Source organism: Ctenopharyngodon idella, chromosome 8 (genome assembly GCF_019924925.1).
Source record: "Ctenopharyngodon idella isolate HZGC_01 chromosome 8, HZGC01, whole genome shotgun sequence".
Taxonomy (NCBI): Eukaryota; Metazoa; Chordata; class Actinopteri; order Cypriniformes; family Xenocyprididae; genus Ctenopharyngodon; species Ctenopharyngodon idella.
In genome coordinates this window covers 10,588,192-10,610,772 of record NC_067227.1, presented here as the reverse complement: position 1 = coordinate 10,610,772, position 22,581 = coordinate 10,588,192, and the positions used below count along the sequence as shown (strand labels likewise).

The following is a 22,581-nucleotide window of genomic DNA, read 5'->3' as shown; positions in this document are numbered from 1 at the left end:
TGTAAGGCTGAACACCGTTACTGACAATCCTCATTTTGGCTGCGTGAGATTCTCCTGCTTTGTTGTTGTTGAGCAACCGAAGCGCAAGCTGTTAAAGCTCCGCCCTCTTCTGGAAAGCGGCAGCTCATTTGCATTTAAAGGGACACACACAAAAACGACGTGTTTTTGCTCACACTCAAATAGGGGCAAATTTGACAAGCTATAATAAATTATCTGTGGGGTATTTTGAGCTGAAACTTCACAGACACATTCAGGAGACACCAGAGACAAGATTACATCTTGTAAAAGGGGCATTATAAGTCATCTTTAAAAGACTAAATTCAGTATACAGCTTATTACATGTGCATCAGTGATGCTTCTATTGCTTGTTTCTGCTTCTTCTTCGCCTGTGTTTTGATCCGGAGATTATGTACTCTTTCAGAACGCCCCCTACCGTATTACAGTGAAAACATGGATTGACGGAAAATTCTGTAAATGGTAGGGAAAGAGTTAATAATGTTCTCAAAAGCATTATTTATACATCATTCATGGAAGGTTTTTGTTCTGAAACATTTTTGTTGGACGTTGGTCTAACGTATTTTAAATGTTTTTACTTGTTTCAGAACATTCAGAGAACATTCACAAGTAATGTTACCATAATGTTTGCAAAATAAAAAGTTTCCTTAATGTTTGCATAACCAAGAGAGAAAAAAATTGACCTTTTGAAAGTTCAGAGAGCATTTAGAACATTTCCATAACTTAAAGGCAATGTTTGCAAAACATTCTTAGAACATATTTTTGTTAGCTGGGAAGTAGACCAAGTAAAAGATTTATAGCTTTTGCAACCCTTTTGGCTGGACAACTTGTTCAAATTAGATAAAAGGAGCTTTAAACACTGGAATAATGATCTCATGCATCACCTGGCATTGGAACAGATTTGCTACTGTACACAATATGAAATTCTATAGTATCTGCTAAATTAATAAGTATAAACATACAGTAGGCTATTTATTTTACCAACCAGGGCATCTTAGCACTTGGGGACTGAAGGTGGCTTGACCAGATCAGATGGTGCTGAAGAGCTAGAGAAAGTCAGAGGAGCCGAAAGGCCTTTGCATTTAGACAGCAAAAGTGAGAGTGTATGTGTGAGAGATGTTGGGTTAAATCTGTAGTTGGCAGTTTCTTAGTAAGACGAGAAGAGCAGAACATGGACACTAATCCTGAATGTCATCTGAATGCCATATTACAATTGGGGTTTTTATGCTTAAGCCTATTGAAAACACCAACCCATCTGCACACATATGCTGACTGTCTCCAGAAAAGCTTCTGGGAATGATCAAGATTTCCCTAATCCTGCAGACAGACCCATTGCATTACAACCTTTCCACAAGCCCCGGAAACACTAAATGGCACCATTAACACTCAATGAAACTCAACACAGCACAACTACACACAGAACTACATTTAATGCATCTCAATTCAACCTAAAGCAAAACACATTATTAATTAATCCTCTGGGGTTGAAGAAAGTGTCGGCACGTTCACTTAGATTTTTTCCTCATAACAGCAGAAAGAACTTAAAATACTCAGTTTTTGGTCAAACAGATAAGAGTAATGCATTTTTGTAAAATAAAGAAAGCAAACAGAATGCACTTTCTGCCGTCTCGGTCTCTGTGAACTTCTTTCTGGAGCGCATCACAAAAATGAACCGAAACTCAGTGTACACTTGCCTCACAGACAGGAAAAATATGTCTATATAAACCTTGAAGTGTCTACTCTTAAATGAAATTAAACGTACATACATGCTGCTCACATATTGTAGCACAGTTTGTGTTGAGAACAGTGCAATGACACTTTAGCCATTAATCTGTTTAATAGTATTTTATAGTATAGTATGTTTAATAGTATTTTTTACTATGTATTTAATTTTAAGAATCAGACACTTTTTATATATATCAAATTTATAATTACACCATTAATACACACGTGTACACCACCTTTGTTCTTGCTACCTGTTTGTGTGTGTGTGTGTGTGTGTGTGTGTGTGTGTGAGAGACACACACACTATTTGGTCACAAATTTTATAATTATTTTGTTTTATTTTGTACTATTATTATTTTTCACTGCTGAATTTATTTGAGGAGGCACTACTGCCTTTGGCTCCTGTTAGAAAATACACTTCAGTCATGTTGTGACCTGTGTGTGTTTTAGTCAATAGATGACAAGAGGAGGAAGAGAACACCAGAGAGAGAGAGAGAGAGAGAGAGAGAGAGAGAGAGAGAGTGCAAGAGAGGGATTAGATGGGCCTTCTTTTCTTTCTTTTTCAGAGTTTCTTTTTTTTCTGATGTGCAAGGTTAAAGCATTAGTTCACCTCGCTCTGATTCCAACACACACACACACACACACACACAACACATTTCAAAGTAAATTCCACCAATACACAAATACCACAGTGGGATGTTGTGTACAGCTGTATTACACTTTCTGTATCTTCACTTTTTCACAAGACAGAGTATTTTCTAGCTCATAAGATTTAGAGGAAACCGTTGATACTTTAATAAAAGTTGCTTTTAGAAAATTGTTGCTGCCAACACTTTTTACTCATGTCAGTATAACACACCACCACAACCAAATACAGCAATAAATACTTTATTGTACACAGGCACTGCAAGAGACAGGCAGATTGAAGCCATAAAGGGGTCACCTCAGGTGTATATGTTTTGATATGCTTTAACACAGTGTTTCCCAACATTGCTCCTGAAGGCACACCAACAGAACACATTTTGGATATCTTTCTTATTTGGTATTGAAGTCTCTACTAACAAGCTGATGAGTTGAATGGGGTTTGTTTAATTAGGAAGTGTGTAGTGCTGGTGTGCCTACAGGAAAAGGGTTGGGAAACACTGCCTTCCTGTATACCAAAACATATAACTTCTATCATACACCACCCCTGACCTCACAACACTCCTCACCCTTAGCTTGCAAGTTAAAATGATTATAACTTTATTAAAAACATAAGCATGTGAAAAGCAAGGACAATTAAGGCCAGATTTACTAAACAGGCTGCAGTTCCATAAAAGCGTAGATGGGAGTGGACGGTTCCGCAGCTGTTCTAATGACAATACTCAAATTTAAGACCACAGGCGCAGCTGCTCATTTACATGATGACCAATGTAATCGACCAAGAGCAGTGCAAATTAGTGTAGGGTCAAGCAGAGCCGATGATGATCAGGTGCGTGCGATCTATTAACAACACAGTCACAGCAAATCAAACAATTTGGCTTAGGAAACGATATGTTTGGATAACGTCTTCCAAATAAATGAGCACGAGTGGAGGAAATTCTGTCCCTTCTATCACGCACTCTCTGTTCTCTCCTCCTCCTACAGCAACTACTGCGGTCTGACAGAAAAACTCCTACAAATTCATATACAATAAGGTCAGCCATAAAAATAACCCTGTCCATGCCTTTTCATTTCTAATTTCTCACTGTCTTTAGTAAATCCTGACAGTAGTTTTTAAGGCAAAAAGAGGGTTTGCGCTGCAAGCTGTTAGTAAATCTGGCTCTTAAACTTCAAAACACTCTATTAAAGTGGGGGTCCGTGCAAGGCACTGCACTGTCTACACTCATCAAGTGTCACTTCAGAAGAAGAGAGGGTCAAAAACTACAAGTCCGATCAAAAGCATTCAGTCAAATCAGAGAATGGTGCGCAAATGCACTCGACAGTCCAGCATGGAGACAGTTCAGGCAGTCCCTAACTGCATATATACCACAAGACTAGATGGCACAGATGATGGAGGCAGCACTTTCCTTCCCCAGATAATGACTATGAAGGCTTTGATGCACTCAGTTGACACTCAATGAGATCTGGTGTTCTGGCAGGTCAATCCCTCTTAAGCTTGGGTCCAGTGTCTCTGCTCCATCCTTCATCTGGATCAATTGACTTTGGTCTAATGACTTTGGATATTCTTTGTTTTACTGGATCAGCGTGTCAGTCACAAAATAACTTCCAAAGTCTTGTATGAGACGTGCAATTGTGAGGAACCTCATCTCGCAATGCAATGGTGAGAATGGAGGATTGGTTTGGAGAAAAGTAAACAAAGTCCACACTTTTCCAAATCCCTTATATGCGTTGATGTACTCAGCTAGCACTAAGTCTCTACATGGTGTTCTGACTGGTCAGTCCCTCTTAAGCTTGGGTCCAGTGTCTCTGCTACATCCTCCAGCTGGGATACCCCCGTTTTTAACTGGGAATAGAAAAAGGCTTTAGTTTATTGTAATCCACCACAGTCTCAGTCAGGTGCATTGCTAGGATTAGAAGAGACAATTAGAAGAGTGAGAGGAACTACTTTCTTTTGCCGCAGATTATGTGTCTTGCTTTGGTACGGCTGAAGCCTTCCTTGCTAGTCTTCCTAACAACAGCGGCTTGCACTACTTTATTACTACTTATTACTTATGCACTACTACATTATTTGGAGTAAGATGGCAGTGTGTGTGTGTGTGTGTGTGTGTGTGTGTGTGTGTGTGTGTGTGTGTGAGTGTGAGAGTGAGAGAGAGAGAGAGAGAGAGAGAGAGAGAGCAGGAAAAGAGAGAGCATGTGAGAGAGCTTGTGTGAATGCGGTAATGAAGTAGAAAAGGCTTTTCTTTTGCACCATGAAAGAGAAATCTAAAATAATTGTAAGCAGTAAAATCAAGATTTTTTTTAACACTTTTCCATTTTTGAAAACATGTTCTAAGGCCTGTCTAGATAAATTCCCATTTCTGCAACACACAAAACTGCTGCTGTTATTGCTGCTGCTGTGGTTATTGCTGCTGCTGCTGCTGTTATTGCTGCTGCTGCTGTTGGTTATTGCTGCTGCTGCTGCGGTTATTGCTGCTGCTGTTATTGCTGCTGCTGCTGTGGTTATTGCTGCTGCTGTTATTGCTGCTGCTGCTGTTGGTTATTGCTGCTGCTGCTGTGGTTATTGCTGCTGCTGCTGTGGTTATTGCTGCTGCTGCTGCTGCTGCTGTTATTGCTGCTGCTGTGGTTATTGTTGCTGATATTATTGCTACTTCCAATACATACATGACAGGCTGCTGTGAGCAAGTAAGACATGCTGCTGCTGTACAATATGGAATACATGAATTACACATAGCATATCTATATACTGTAGGTGTAGCTGGGGGAGGTGGAAGGTTTCTGAAAGCGCACTGCAAACTGCTACAGCAAATGCTAAATAAGTATTTGAAGATTGAGCCACAAGCTCATTGGTTCCTGCTGTATCTGTAGCCAATCAGCTGTGTCCTATAGAGAATGATGTGATAGCAAGCAGGACCTATCAGTCTGCTAGTACAAAGTTAGCTGTTAGGTCACAGTGCTTGACTACATGCTGTGTATATACCGAGCTTATAAGTGGTATGTTATATTTGGTTAATATCCAGTAGTTGATGTTCACTTGTAGCTATGGAGATCTGAGATATTTGAAACTATTAGAGGAAAAACAGCATAAAAATCTGCATAACTTACCCTTCAGTACATGACCAATTTTTGGTTTGTCATGCCCATATGCCGTCCTCATCATCCTAAAACAAACACAGCATACACACACACAATTCACACATGTTGCCTTCTGTAAGCTTGCACATTTATATGAATGTATGTATTTGCTTAATTTTTGTTCACAATATATCTACATCTAAAGAGAGATTATATTATTTATTTAATCAGCTGTTCCTGATCAGCTGATATTATATTATATTTTATTGATATTTTGGAGTGCCTAACACACTCAATCCCTACTCTAAACCTAACCACTTCTCAATATCAACGAGTAGGTTTGGGTGAGAGTGTGTCTGACCTGCTCCGGTGGGGGCGAGATCAGTTCACGCTGCTGTCCGTGATGAGAATGATGGGAATACTGTGGATGAATGTGTCCGTCTTCATAATGTTCTGCCATGTGCTTCATCCTACTATGTGCCTGATGGACAGGATACAAATAACGGTCACACTTTATTTTAAGTGTCCTTAACCACTATGTGCTTACATAAAAAAAAAAAAAACAATGTACTTATTGTGTTGATGTTGTATTGTAAAACACTTGTGCTGCCATTGAGGTGTTTATGGATAAGGTTAGGACAGGTTTGGTGGTATGGGTAGGTTTAAGGGTGGGTTAACAGTGTAATTATAGATGAAATTACAGAATGCAGGTATTTTAAAAACATAAGTACAACGTAAAAACATGTATGTACACATTAAGTGCATTGGATCAAATGATTTATTTCAATGTTAGAACATAGAAGTTAAAGACACCTAATATAAAGTGGGACCCAAATATCAATAAAACCGTCATGGTAGTGTGTGTTGTTTAAATCCATAAAGACAAGATGTGTGACACAGAATGAACAATACCATGAAACTTTAATAAACACAGAGAACTTGAGAATACTACTGTGACATATAACATTAATGACACTGAACAGAGAAAACTAAGGGCTTATGAACACAGAGATGATCATTAACAGAAATAAAGAACAGGTGAGAACTAATTAGAAACCATGGTAACAAACTATGAACGAGAACTCAGGCAAATGGTGACAGGGAAAACTAAACAGAACATGACATTGAAGTATTTTACTATTGTGTTGGTATCTGTAGAAAATCAGCGATGGTCCATCAGAAGAAGTAAAGTCTCCTCAAACGTGTACTTAATATTAAATTATTATTGCTATGGGTGCTATGGATGATGCCACTTGTATGGTATGATTCCCAATATGTTTCTCCGTCTCACTCTCTCTATTTATGTATTCTTTGCAATTTGTTCAGAATTGCATTTAGACATTTTCAACCACTGAATATTTTCTTTCAACATCCATGAGTCAGACTCCTCTTACTCGAGGTTGTGAATGATTGTCCTCGGTACATAAAGTTCCTCTGGAAAATAAAAATAAAGATTTTCCTTTTATTTAACATTTAGTATTGTTTTAACAAAATATTTAAAGAAATCTTATAATTTATAGTTATACAAGGCATATTTGTTAAATGAAATCTATGAAGGGAAAATAATTACATTTAAAACAAGCTTCTCGTGTAATTTGACGAATGGCCGGTTTAAGCCCCATCCACTTCTGGTTTTATCCAAATACACACAAAAAATGGACTGTAAATGATTGTGACAGTACACGGACATTTATACATAATTATGTGTGTCGGCACACCAATTCCCTTTAGGGTGACAACCCGTCCTGCATTTTGCGGGACAGTTCCGAAATTAGGCGCTTTGTTCCACATCCCGCAAGACGCAAGTAGTGTCCCGCATTTGAGTTATGTTTGTATTATTATTTTTTTCATCCCTGAAATTACAATACCACAGTAAGAAATATAATACTGACTGGCATTTAAAAATCTACTTGTGCAGCCGTCATGTTCTAGCTGTGAAAATAACCAACCAACGCAATTGTAGAGAGAGGTTTTCCCGCTGATGACAACCGAGTGCAAAGGAATAAGTGCGGGCCTCATCAAAGTCGATAAACTCAGCTACACCAGCAAGGATTTCTCCTCACATAGGCTGCTGGATAAAAACCTCAAGAGCTGCTCAAAGCTGCCCAAATTGATGATTTAAAGCATGTAATCATCCATCTTGATGGCAAATATTTTCAACGAACATGCGCCGATCCCGTGGATGCTCGAGCACCACCCACGGAAATGATCGAGCACCTACGGAAAAACACGAGATATTCTACATTCATTTTAACCAATAAAGAAATTGATTTCAGACATGAATTTCTTCTCACATCAATAGTTCATTTAAGGCTGTTTCTATGGCGTTATTATAATGACAAATGTCGAGAGCGCATCAAATGCACGAGCAGGAATCTCTCCGTTCACAGACGGATTCCCTTCTCGCACAAAGCTGGACGTGTGCTCTCTCTCTCTCTCTAGCTCAGATATTACATGTGCATGCTCAAACTTTGTCCCCCTGCATGTGCACTTTTGAATCTAGAAATGTCTTCTCTCCAGGATTTAATGTTGCGCAACATTATAGTGTGGGCACCCACCGGCAGAAACATTAATCGCTGCATATGCCAAGTTTGCCAACGAATGTAAATCAATATTTTACATAGCATAAGTAGTAAATTTATCTGTCTCACATGTGTCCCGCATTGTCCTGCAAAATCACATTTTCATTTATTTTACCTTTATTTAACCAGGAAGTCTCAGTGAGATTTAAAATCTGTTTTACAAGAGAGACCTGACCAAGGTAACAGCCGAACAGTAGGACAATTTTAAAATACAACAGGTACACATTACAACAATATTTAAACACATCCTCTCAACCAAAACAATCACAAAAATTCCAATACCACTCTCTTTGTAATGCATTAAAATTCACCAATAGACAGAAATGTATCTAGTTTTAGATCTTTTTGCAAATTATTCCATGCCCAGGGTGCGTAATATGAAAAAGCAGTTTTCCCCAGTTCTGTACAAACTCGAGGTATGTTAAAAAGCAAACTACATCTACTGTCCTGCAACAGATCAATAGCCAGGTGGTCAATCTAGTTCCCATCTGTGTGTCTTTTTCTCATTGAAGACTATTGACTCACACAGAGTGTTAAACAGATAATGGCTACTTCCCTGAAATTCCTTCTCTCGTTCCCAACTGTTTACAAGTCATCTGTTTGGCCTAGAGACACAAAACACATTCCCACAAAACTCACTCAGACACTGACTCACAAACAGTCTTGGTTTCTAATAGCTTAGTACATTATGTTAGTTACCGTTAATGTTGGTTACCGGCAGTGTTTACTACAGAAGCTTTATTAAACCTTTGTGATTAATATGAGGCAATGCTATAATGACTGGAATGAAATTCACTGAATTCCAGATGGAAAGTGCTCTCAAACATGGTGTCCTAACCACGTTTGTCCCACACAGATTGAAAAGTCATTTGACCAAAACTGTGCTCCTCATTATGAATTAAACATCAAACATGAATGAGGAGAGATTGATTGTGCAGGTTCAGAAACAGAGACTGCGACAAATCCCACAGGGAAAACAATAACAAACGCCATCTGAAGAAGCATCATGGAAGTCATAAAAATACAAGGCATGTTCACCATTAGTTTTATGCATTTCATCTATGCATTGTGTTGTGAGTGTAGGAGAGTGGCCAAAAATCTAGCAGTCTTTGACACACTGATTTGATTGGCTGTGGTCGAGCATTTTCATATTCTGTTTGGAATCTTGTTATATTGCGCCTGATTAGGACACAGTGTAACCATCGTCTGCCATCCAGTCCAGATGGCTAATGGGAAATGAACTTGGCTTGCTGCCATCGAAGGAGGCTCGGTTCGAGCTCAGAGCTAATTCTCCCCTGTAACGTTACTACATAGAGGAAGAATGAGAGAAATAGAGTAGGAGAAGGGTTCCCGGAAGAACAGGACGGCGCATTGACTGCTGCTTATATACACTCGTAATGATGATTGACAGGACTGAATGATTTGGAACTTGAAACTTCATATATATTATTCACCTACATTGAAAGAATAAAACGGGGAAAATGAACTGACCTGCTGTTTTTGGTGATTCATGAACCTCTCCTTCTCTCTCCTCAAGGTCATCACGTCTTCAGGGGTCGACATGTTTCTGACGGGAGAAAGTTCTAGTAGACTGATGCAGCCATCTTTTTCACTGACGGCAGCCATCAGAGCCTGTTGTCTGGTGGGAAGGTAAGGGTTACGACCTACGGTAAGTCATTTCTTAAATAGAAACAGACACAATCACGAAATACAGTAAACACACACACACACACAATCAAGAACACAGCAGGAGGACATACTGAGCCATCAAGAGTGTTTCTGTGATAACTCACAATCCCCTGCTCTCTTCCTGTGATCAGAAGAATTTAGGCCGTATGGTGCACAATTTTGCCCAAAAGGTCAGGCAGGGAATCTTAACCAACATCTGCCTGATCATTATACTTCTCGAAACAAATCCCTCTCTCCTACACACACACAAACTATTGTTTGACACAACCGCAACAACTGTAAAAAACATTTTATTGTCTGTGATTCTGCAGGGAGTAAAGCTTATAGGTGTATCACAGTGGTTCCCTGCCTTTTAATTTTGTAGGCTACCGTTAATATTTGTTTCTCTTAATTTTGTTTGCATTTTGCAGTGCATATTCAGGGGCATTGTTTAGAGAACACTATCTCTTACCCAGAGCACAAATGGGTTCATTTTATTTATTAGACCAGGTTACTTTTTGCGATATCTGGCAACCATTACCGGGAGCTTTAATGAGGAGAAGTGAGGAGAAGGTGAGCAGCACATGTATGCAGCAGCTCTTGTCAATGCCAGTTGGTCGGCAGCTATTTAAAAAAGTAGTCTGAATTATACACACCTTGCAATCAATATGTTATTTAACCCCATCCGATGGAGATTGTTGGGTTTAGGTTTTGACATTCGCAATGCCGCCAAACACGCTCATGACCGATCGTTTTTTACAAGAAGGAATCTTGTAATTACAGTAATTCCAACATGCCGTGAATGCACCTTTAAACACCTCTATTCACAGAGATCATTCCACCATCTAGAAACAGTGAAACTAAAGTTGATTTTGTGGCTTTTTACCAGTACTATGAGGCACTGCTCACACGAACACAGACTTATGGAAGGGAAGGCATCAAGAGAATGAGGTTGCAAAGGAACAAGAAGAACATGAACATTGACAGCCGAAAACAATGAGGTCAGTTTCCGTTCATACTCACTTTAACTGCAGGATCTCTGTTAGCTGTTTACTGTGATCAGCTCGTATCCTGCTCAGCTCATTGTCACGTTCAGTCAGAGTATTCTGCGTCGACGACAACTGCAGCCTTGTGACATCCAACTCTTTTCTGGTTTTGTCTAGAGCCGACATCAAATCGTCCATCTATGAGAGTAAGATATAAACACACAAAGTTGTTTATCACACAATATCCATGTATATTCTTTCCATCATCTGTATTCCTCACAATTATAAACAAACACAATCTGACTAAAACTAACACATAAGCAGTTGTCCTTTTCAAATTTTTATTGAAAACACTGAGTGATCAGGGTAGACTGGAAAAAGTAAGTGAAGCTCTTTGCTATAACTTCTCCAAAAGATTATTGGAGTCAATTAAGGAGATGGGATTGGTGTTTTGTCCTTTAAATAAAGGCAAATGAAGCCTAGTTACTGACCAATCTGTTCTTCTGACAAAACACTGGTCAGTGTGAACTAGTGTTGTCAAAAATATCCATATTTCGACATGTATCGATGATGAAATATCGAAATGGTTCCAATACTCCTTTTCAGCAGTATCGATACACCGATACCAGCTGTGCGTTCTCACTCTCTCTTCTCTCCGACGGCGAATTGACACACACCCGCCTCCTCTCACTCACTCCTCTCATTTGCTCCGGTTGAACAGTGCTTGTATTGCACATAATTTTAGTAATTCCTGCAGGTTTCATGCTCACACCAAAAGCGCGTGCACCACTGATCTATATAAGTGGCACACATAAAGCCGCCCCTCAAACAGCTCGCAAATAACAAATTGACTTGTTTTTCGTGGCTTATTGCGCTTAAACGATTAAATACATACAAAATTATGTCAAAATGCCAATCTTGCTGAGTATTTAGGTAAATACAGTCAGTTTTGGAACGTAAATAGTTGAGAGAAAACATGTTGTGTAACAGTATATTGGATCCGTGCATAAACTCTTAAAGTGACAGCAGCCTGACAAACCTGCTGCTGTCTGTCATCTTAATCAAAGAACAAAAGACAGAGAAAATCACTGGCTGCTCTTGACTGAATAACTTTTGTAACTTTAATTGTAAAAGCAGTGTAATTTTAATTGTATAAAGCAGTGTAATTTTTAGGGCCCGAGGACCGATGGTGCTCAGTCAATTCTTCTTCTTCTCCGAAATGAATTGCATTTTTGAGGGCCTAAACATGCTCGAAAACTCATGAAACTTTGCACACACATCGGAAGTGGTGAAAATTTATGTCTGATATGGGTTTCAGAATTAGGCGTGGCAAAATGGCTCGATAGCGCCACCTACAAAATTTCAATTAAGCGCTACGTTTCACGGACAAGTATGAAATTTGGTAGACACATGTAACAGCCCAATACCTACAAAAAAGCCCATGGGTGCAAAATCTGTAAACCCAACAGGAAGTCAGATATTTTGAATTTTCTCTGCAAAATTTTTACAGTTTTTTTACAAGTCCAGATGTTGTACTTTAACGAACTCCTCCTAGAGCTTTAATCAGATCAACATCATATTTAGTCAGTCTAATCTAAAGGCCTTTGAGACGTTAAATTGCGAAGATCTAGAGTTTTTGCTGAAGGGCGTGTCCGTGGCGGCCTGACAAAATTCGATGTTTTACCATGAAAGAGGAAGCTGTTGTAAGTCAAGCATACAATGTCTGATCTGCCCCAAACTTCACATGTGTGAGAAGAGTCCTGCCAATATTCAGTTAGTCATAGCACCACCTGTTGGCAACAGGAAATAGCATGCTTTGCACTGTAATTCACTCCCAGAAACACATTTGTATATGCCATGAAGTACCAAACATGCTAGAAACACGTTAAATCATGCAACACTTGGCTAAGTGCTAATGTATGCGATTAACACCACGAAACAGGAAGTTGTAGTAACTCCGGCATATAATGTCTGATTTGCTCCAAACTTCACATGTTTGATAATAGTCCTGACCTGAAGACATCTACATGGCAATATTCAGTTATAGTCAAAGCGCCACCTGTTGGCAGCAGGAAGTGTGGCACATTGAAATGACTTTGCCATATTTCTCCTGTATTTACTCGCTTACATGCATGTCGCCCACTGTTCACTGTTTTCCTAAGGCCACTAGGTGGCCCCGGGTGCCCTTTCATCGCTGCTTGCAGCTTTAATATTTTAATTGTATCCAGTGTTTTTTTTACATTTAATTGCTTTAATTTCCGTAGTATTTCTTACCTGAATACTACTGTTAGACCAACGTGAAAAACTTATTTCATTTGTCTCTTTACTCTATTGTATTCATTTGTGCTATAGTTTGCAAATTATTTGTTCTTATTTTATTACTGACTGTTTACTTTTTTTTTTTTTTTGTAAATGTAGTTCAACGATTCAAATAAAACCTCCCTGTGCTGAGTGTAACCTATTGCAACAAAATTACCCAAATTATCAAAAAAAATTATGAGATAACAAATTATCTGTATGGTGGTATATATGGCAGTTTTCCCCACGGTATCGAAAATGTTATAGAATATCGATATTTTTCAAGGTATCATATTGAATTTGTAAATTCCAGTATCGTGACAACACTAGTGTGAACTATACTTTGGTCCTTAATAATGCATTACAGAAATCCACAAACCTGGAAAAAGCCACGAAAGCACTGCTAAAGACCTGGATCAGGAATCCACACTAAGATAGCCTGTCTACAAACGTATAAAATTCGGGACTGTTTCTAGTCTTTGTAGGAAGTGGCATCCTGCAAAGATCATTCTACTCTATTCTTGTCCTTAATCTAGGGCTCACATGTGCTGCATTATCTATTCCAAAATAAACTAGGTGTGAAAACATCAGCAATATAAAACCATGTTCAATTTCTGAGCAAAGTTATAATCTGTGAGAATTTACACAGTGTATTCTTACCTGTCTTTGAGTGTTGGGAGTCATTTCTCCTGCTTGGCCTGGGTTCACAGACTGCTTTTGGTTCTGCTCCTTCACTTGTCTGCAACACAACACAGTATATTTCAGTGATTCCATAGAAAGGTGATTGTATCACATTGTTTGGGTTCCTTGCCACTGTTGCGGATGAGAACAATACTTGAACTGAACTGAGCTGAATAATGACACCGTTGTCTTTTGCTTTATAGCTGAATCTTTTTTCTCTCTCTCAATACTCTTTGGAGTGATTATAGCCGATGTTTTGTGGGTCTGACCATTCATGTCAGTCACTGAAGCACTGAAGGTGTGTACGCACCTACTGTATCCATTAGTTTTCTAGTTTTCTTCTTCTTCACAGATAGAGGACAGCCTGAAGATTACTTACAGCAATTTTGGATTCTCAAACTCAGTCTCTCTAGCGCCGCCAACTGCCCAAAGTTGTACTTACATTTATGCTAATAACTTTTGACTAGAAACAATTTTTTTTTTCCCTTGATGCCTTCATGGCTCATGACGATTCGATTCATGAAAATCTTTCCAGCACTTTGAATTTTCCAAAAAACCTACTTTTTTGAACTTGTCCTAGACGGTTCGTCCGATTTTCACCAAAAATGGCTCACATCATCTTCAGACTGTGCTAGCCAAAAGTTATTATAACCTTTTTGATAAACCTAACCGTTCTTGAATAACACACAAACAACGCGTGAGGATATATCTCTGCAATGCTTCAGCGTATTGAGACAAGTCTTGGTACATGTCATCACAAGCATGACCTGAGGCTACTTGCTGCGTTTCAGCATAGTGCCACCTACTGGACAGGAGATATGAAAAATAGTTATATTTGCTTGTAACTTCAGAACGGTTTGCCCAAAAATCATAAAACTGAATCATAAAAACATTTTGAATTTTGTCGTAAAATGCTGTATTTTACAAAAACATTAGTGTATCGTTATGTAACTTGGTGTGTGTCATCTGCACCATGCCCTGAAGGTACCCAAAAAGTTCAAAAACTTGCTAATATATATAAATATTACTACCTAGCTTTTGATTGCATATTTTAATGAAAATGATCTTAGATTCCGAGAACAATGATACCAATTATGCCATAATCGGTCAAAATTTCTATCCGCCATTTTGAATTTTACGATTTTTAACAAAATTGACTCAGATTATTGTGAGACCATGATGGCAAAAAGTTTCTGAGACTGTATCTCTGCAATGCTTTGGCATATTGACCAAACTTTGTATGTGCCATTGTTTCCTCACACTGACCACACAACATCAGTTTGGTTACAGCGCCACCTATTGGTTAAAAGTGCTAAGCAATTAAATCCTATTACTAGTGGTTGAATTTGATTGTGCAGCCATTTTGCCTAAAATGTCTTTAATTTCTCATTGTTTGCAGTCTGATAACTTATTTGTGCTTGGCCTCTAAATTGCTGCTTGCAGCTCTGTTTTTAATATTTTGTCTGAACTGGAAGAAATTCACAACTACAAGCCAATATTTGAACTTTAATGAGGTACATAGATACATGGCATATTTTGTAGGTTAAAAAAGCTATTGTGTGACCACAGAAGACTATATATATTGCTCTTTGTCAACTGTCTAACTCTTCTTTATCTTCTGGTTGCATGTTTTATACAGTGAAGAAGGTGTAAGGTTTAGGGTTCGGTGCTCAAACATATCTATTATAGAAATATAATAACTCCTACTTTTCCAGATACAGGAGCAGCTGATTGCACGTAGATTAAAATGTATAGTCAATCTATCAATGCACATTTTATAATGCAAATTTTTAGCTTTAAAACTAGCATTATGATCATAAAAAATATTGGTGGACTTTGGCTTTAGTATATTGATGCCAAAGGTTTCTCATTGAAAGCAGTGGACTTCACAATAATATCTTCACTGGTAATATCTGTAATGAGCCAAAGATGCTTTTTCCACCGTATAGTGATATAGCGACAGTAGTGAATTCCTTAGGAGTGAGAAAGGTTTGGAAGCTAACTGACCTTTGATGAAATAATCACTCTGCTTTGGTGCTTTACTAAAAAAGAAAATTGTATCGTGCCGAATCAGCAGTTCGGATCGCCAAAGTCACGTGATTTCAGCAGTTTGGCGGTTTGACACGCGATCCGAATCATGATTCGACACGCTGATTCATTACGCTCCGAAGCTTCCTGAAGCAGTGTTTTGAAATCGGCCATCACTAAATAATTCGTTATTTTGTTTTGTTTTTTTGCCGCAACAAAAAAATATTCTCGTCGCTTTATAATATTAATATTGAACCACTGTACTCACATGAACTGATTTAAATATGTTTTTAGTACATTAATGGATCGTGAGAGAGGAAATGTCATTGCTGGCTATGCAGGCCTCACTGAGCCATCGGATTTCAACAAAAATATCTTAATTTGTGTTCCGAAGATGAATGAAGGTCTTACGGGTGTGGAACGACATGAGGGTGAGTAATAAATGACATTATTTTCATTTTTGGGTGAACTAACCCTTTAAAGAGATATGGTTGGCATGTACCTCTCCAGCTCGATGATTCTCTTGTCCTGCTCCAGACGTTCAGACTGCAGCTCCCGCAAAAGAGCCAGCACTCTCTGGACTTCAGCATTAGACTTCTCCTCTTCCTCTTTATGACGGACAGCTTCCGCCTGGAGAACCTGCAGCCGCTCCGACAGCTCAGGGTTCCAGCGAGCCACATGATCCGCTTCACACGCCTTCACTCCAGACAAACAAACACAACGTCAGCAAACTTTATATACTTACATCTGGTAAATATTCTAAAAACCATTATATTTTATTGATTCATACAAACCACAGTCAGAGATTAAAAGAGATTCATCTGAAATGTAAATTTATTCTATGACATATTTAATTGCCCATTAGTTTAATTGAAGATACAGTCGCAATAGCAACACTATGAATTCAAACTGAAAGATTTCACTCAATTAGGTTTTTAATAAAAAGCAAAGATGATCTAATTAATGAAAATATTGAATAATAACCTCAGAAATTACAGTAAGTATTAAATAAAAAAATAATATCACTAGTAAAAACATGCCACGCTGGTCAATCTGTGGCAATTCTGGGTGGTTCATCTTACCCCAAAGGTCTAATTTTATCTTTTCACTTATAAAAACTATAATTTTTACTCCACAAATCTAGAAACATTAATGCCCACAAAGCCCTCATTAACAGACACACAAAACTTGATATTCAACATCATACAATGTCGCAGATCACAAAATTAGATCAATTAAACTCAACTGAGGGGCAGTTTACACAACATCGTGTTCAACTAAAAATAGAAAACTTTTTTATGCGTTTTGCCCATTTATTTCCACGACGGCTGCATTTTGGGGGCCTGAAAACTCAAACTGCTCTACATACATTATGCATATGATGCTGATGTATGAGAGATGCTGACAATTGCACTATGGACAGAGTAAAGTTAAAGTTGAGTCTGTTAAACTGCCTCCTTGTTGTCATTACTTACTTTTAAATTATAACATTACAGAACTGATTCATTGAAGTCAATACAGACTAAACTCCTTAATGTCAATCTCTGAACAATGCTGTTTCCGGTTATGAATGTATGCTTGTTTAGATATTCTATCATAAAGTACAAAAGGCTAAATTGTAATGTTGTTGGTTCACATAATAAAAAAATATGAGTTATGAGTGGGTTGGCTACCAATATCTATAAAAAAAAAGGCTTTAGCTGTAGAACAAACACAGACGCCAATCAAAATTTAACAGGTGTCAAAGACTTTTGTTTTTGCCAATAGTGACTTTCTTTGTTCTTAGTTTGAACATGATGTTACTCATAACTGCGACAAAGCAATAAATCCCTTCACTGTAGAGAACAGTAAATATGCACAGAAGCCTGTGGGCTATATGTGATTATTTTCATTGGCTTTTGTTGATCAGTGCTTCAAGTGTGCTGAAACTGTTATTAGCGCTGTAAAGTCTCAGGATGTTTATGACTGCTCCTCTTGTGAAACTGCCACTACATGTGGCACAGTGTCAAAAAGCAAGAAGGTATAATTTTCCTAGATTGATGTCTGTATACTCAAGAGAATATAAAAGAAACATTCTCATAAACTTTGATTGCCTCAGCATGATAAACAATAAGGGATACATGGGAGATGAGGACTTTTGGAATACAGTATTGAAGCAACGCTAATTATTACTGAAGGAAATATTAAGTTCACCAAGGGACTGTGATACTGAGGGGTCACTAAGAATGAATTGCACCCATGGACAGTATTAATTAATTGTACATATACATGTTTTAGAACCCAATTCACAAAAGTAATTATGCAAATTAGGCCCAAAAATTGGGTGTGGATCTAGAATGCACCTAAACTTTGGCCACCTTTGGCCAAAGTTTTGCATGGCCACCTTTTTGCAGAAGGAGAAAAAAGCCTGAAAAGTTATGGCAAAAAACGTGAAAATAATCTCTTAATATCAGATAATATCTTGGATATAAGGCAGGATATTTAGACTAGCCTGCATGTGGTAATCCCATTGGCTAGTGTTCACTTTTCACCGCTGTTTAGATTTCATCAACGCATATGACATGATTAATACTTATGAGCCACGGCCTGCCAGGAACTGAAAGATGGAATATGTGAGCAGAAAGGGTCATCGTTGACTGTTCTAAGTTAAAGCAACTATATGTGACCCGTGCTGGCAAAATGAGTCGCAATGAGCACATTTTCAATTTTCAAGTTAACCCTCTACCGCACGCATTATGATAAATCTAAAGAAAAAAATATTTGACTCTTTTTCTTTTCTTATAATGGCTTAACTTGAAGTGCTGTAAAAAAAATAAATAAAAAAAATGGAAAAAAATATTATTTTAAGGTACTTTATTATATGTTGCCATATGGCAACAACGTACAATAGTGGAAATAACTTAGAATAAGTGTAAGTGTATATAGTTAATATTTTTCCTCAGAAATGTTTTTTGTATTGAATCAATTGGTGCTATTATAAGCTTTAGCAGTAATTATAAACAACACCTTATACATATTTTCCAACATCTTGTGCTTTTATTTATTCCATTCTCTTTTGCTGGATAATGCTTTATATTCTTTGAATTTCATTACGTTTTTCATGAACATTACTTAAATAGCAAATTTAGACAGTTAAAAACAAATATAATACTGTTCATCATGTATCATAAAACATTGACATAAAACCAAAAACATTGCAGTTCATGAAAATTCAACATTACGCAATCTTATGAGAGGAAGATTATGAACATGAACCCCCCATAATCCTTGAAACCTCACCTTTTTTTCTGTACAAAACTTCAAAAAGCATTTTTTTAGAGGTGAGGCACAGGTACACATCACATTTGGTGCACTTCACCCTAACAATACACTTACAGCCACTTGCATCTGCCTTTTTGAGACACCATGGTAGGCCAGTGGAAGGTCTGGGCCAGTAGTACTGGCTGTGGTGGCAGTGGGCAGGCTGGTCTCCGATGTTGATTTAATCCATAATACAAATGCCATGGCAGTCCTTAACATACGACTAATCAACATTATATCACTAGCGTTAATGCTGTTATTGTTACAGCTTAACAGACTGCAGCTGACCTTCGCTAGCTAGCTAATCTATTACAATAATGTCATTCCATTATTGCACAGTGTTGCCATATGGCAACACAGACATTTTATCGATTTACCAAAAACCATTTTCATAAAAACTTTTTTGAGTGGTGAATATGTCATCATAACTTACCTGAGATGATGTTACCAATTTTTTTGTGAATGTGACATGGGCGGGTCCTTGTTTGTTACTGACGTTTTAGTTTGCTTTCAGCAACTACCGACAAGAGACGGCAGTCTGTCAGAAATCGCGCCACAGAAAAAAATTGCATGTCATGTGACTTAACCAAAGCACATCATTGGCTAAACTAAGGTCTTCTCTTACCAACAAAAAAAAACAAGAATGTTCTCTTCAAGAGACAGTGGCAAGAAAATGAACGCAAAGAGTATGTTGCCATATGGCAACACCATGCGGTAGAGGGATAATGTTATTTTCTGTCACACATTCTCTATTAAAAAACCTTCAAAATGATGTATGATTTGTTGGAATCCGTTAAAATTACGTCTGAGTTACACCTGTTTGAAGTCAATAGAGTCAGCAAAGTCAATTTTGAGAAAAATCTTTTCTGAGGGTTCCAAAACAAAATTATCTAGCATATATATATATATATATAACTTTTTTTCTATGATTCCACAATTGTTTGATTAACATTAATGAAACAGACAGCCTATATATTAAGACCTACTGTACCACACGGATCTAATATAATGTTACACATCAGATGTTTTTCCCCAACAGTTAACCAAATGTTCATTTAAGACATAACAGATAATGTTTGCGTGAATACTCACCAAGACAGATTTTTTTAAATACTGTAATTCTGTGTATATGTGTATATCAGGATCGTGCACTGTCTGAAGCGTCTTTGTGTGTGCGCTTCAGATCTGTCAGTCAGCTCGAGTAAGATTGTTTTGTTTACATCAGCATGAGTTTGAAAGTCACATTTCATTGGTTTAGACTCATGCCATCGAGAATTCGCTATGAATATTCACAAAGTTGAAATTCTGCGCTTTAAAACGATGCCAAACTTGTGCTGAGAGGAAGCGCCAGTTGTCCAGAAGCGAACAGAGAAAAATCCCATTTTTCATGGTCAAAGGAAAGGTACTCCTCTCTGGAAACGTACAAATAAAGATGCTTTTAGATGTTTAATTGCTATTTGGAGCATTGGGATCGTTAGACGAGGGCTTAATAAACTCATTTTTGTGAAAACCTCAATTTCGACCAAAATTGACATTTTTCACTTGTTTTGCCTGTAGCTCGAAATTAGCCAGCACGGGTCACATATGTAGTTTTTTTTTACCCTGAAATATCAGTTTCAGAATCATTCTGATGGTACACTGACTTCTAATAAGGCGAATGGCTTGAATGGCTCCCATCAACCTTTCCTTTTTTTCCCTTTTTTTTTTTACGTTACTAGGTTTCATTTACATGGTTTCTGATTATGTTCACCTGTGTCTTGTTTAGTTTCTCATTTTCTCTGTGTATTTCTAGCCCTGTGTTTCAGTTCTTCTCTGCCTCCATGACCAAAAACTGTGTGTGATTTAACTGGTTTGCAGGTGCTTAGCCAATGCAATGCAGGTTTTTGGACTGAAATTCTGAGAGCAAACATGATGCAACTCTTTAGTCTCTTCATGTCACATGAAACGACAAACACGTACATAATTACAACCAGGACCTGAAACCTTATGTTTGTGAGTGTCTGATTGTGTCAAACACAGACATTCTAACAATGACATTCAGAAAGCTGCAAATAAACCTGCTGTGAACCAGAGGAGGTTTTTCTCTGACATTTCTACTCACATACCTCTTTTTCTGAGAGACGCTCTTGTAGGGAGGCAAGTTTGCTTTTCAGTTCCTTATTTTCATTCTTATGCATTTCTGCCTCTTCTATCTGTCACAAAAGATAAAGTAATGGTTAGTCATTTGCATACAGTGGATGTTTTGTTTTTTGGTTCACTTATAGTTAAGAACAAAGATGGTGCACTTTCGTTTCATTGAAGGACAAATTGCAATTGCAGGTGTCCAATCCTTCTCCTGGAGGGACACCTTCCAACAAGGTTTAGCTCCAGCCTTATAATTAAACAACTGAAACAGCTAATCAAGGCCTTCAGGATCTCTGGAAACTTCCAGGCAGGTTTGTTGGAGCTAAACTCTTCAGGTAAGTGTCCCTCTGGGAGCAGCTGATGTTTAATTGTATACGGTTACAACTGACATTAAATACATGAGCATGCTAATGCTCTTTCCTTGTACTCTCACATATATTCGGCACCTTCTCAGAGAGAGCCTCTTCCAGTGTAATGAGAGCGGTGTCCGTGTTGCTGGAGTCGGCCTGCAGAGACGTCATTCTGTCCCCCAAACTGTCCAACTGTTTGTCCCTGTCCTTTAACTGTTCCTGCAGGTTCTCAGCCTGAGAGACACAGTGAGATTTAATCACTGTTAACAATTCATCACAATTCTGAGGCTAAATACATAACATGGACCTTACAGGGCTGAATTAAAAAAAAAAAAAAAAAAAAAGTATACTACTACTAATAATAATGCATTTCCAGGATTTGCTTACATCACTTTAGTTACAACTTCAGCACAGATGCAGTTTGTATGTTTCTGCAACTAATGGTTCATCATCTTCCTTGATGTTTTACTCACTTCATATATTTAAAAGAACCATGTGACCCTCTGAAAAGGTTCAAAAAGCTGAAAAACTGCAACACAGTTGGCACAATATTTAGTTTTATTTATATTACAACAATTGAAACATAGCAGATAGACATGGAATAATTGCACTGTTGCAATAAAACACAAGACTTTGGCTGCGTCCGAAATTGCATACTTCCCTACTATATAGTGGGTGAAAAACAGTATGTGACAAAAGAAGTATGTCTGAATTCACAGTACTCATAAAAGTGTAGGCGAAAAGTCCCTGGATGACCTACTACTTCCAGCGAGATTCTGAAGTGTGCACTTTACTATCCCATGAGGCCACGGGAGAGGATTTGTGAATGCCAGCAAAGAGATGCAACTGAGGCTGGTAGGTCACATGATCATGACAACATGGAGGATGTAGTACGTCCAGATTACATTCATACTACACACATTCTTATACATAGAATGTACTTTTTTAGTAGTCGCAAAGTAAGTACTTATTGAAAATAAGTACCTGGTCAGAGAGTATGCGATTTTGGATGCAGCCTATCTCATTTTGAACATGCTACTGCAAAAGACAAAACACATTCTCTTACTTTACCCTAGCCTGCATTACAGTCATTAACCCATAACACATTAG

The 22,581-nt window shown here is 38.0% G+C and overlaps 1 protein-coding gene across 1 annotated transcript in view; it reads right to left on the bottom strand.

Annotated features, from left to right (window-relative positions):
* Positions 1 to 2,612: 2,612 nt before the first annotated feature.
* LOC127517489 (ERC protein 2) overlaps positions 2,613 to 22,581 on the bottom strand; it is a 35,626-nt gene continuing 15,657 nt past the window's right edge. Inside the window, exons 6-14 of the mRNA XM_051903228.1 lie at positions 21,568 to 21,705; positions 21,103 to 21,189; positions 16,200 to 16,393; positions 13,649 to 13,727; positions 10,728 to 10,888; positions 9,528 to 9,675; positions 5,816 to 5,935; positions 5,485 to 5,540; positions 2,613 to 4,225 (exon numbers count right to left, since the gene is read on the bottom strand). Of these exons, the coding sequence (XP_051759188.1) occupies positions 5,514 to 5,540; positions 5,816 to 5,935; positions 9,528 to 9,675; positions 10,728 to 10,888; positions 13,649 to 13,727; positions 16,200 to 16,393; positions 21,103 to 21,189; positions 21,568 to 21,705 (954 nt within the window). The 3' untranslated portion in view covers positions 2,613 to 4,225; positions 5,485 to 5,513. The remainder of the gene's footprint in view (positions 4,226 to 5,484; positions 5,541 to 5,815; positions 5,936 to 9,527; positions 9,676 to 10,727; positions 10,889 to 13,648; positions 13,728 to 16,199; positions 16,394 to 21,102; positions 21,190 to 21,567; positions 21,706 to 22,581) is intronic.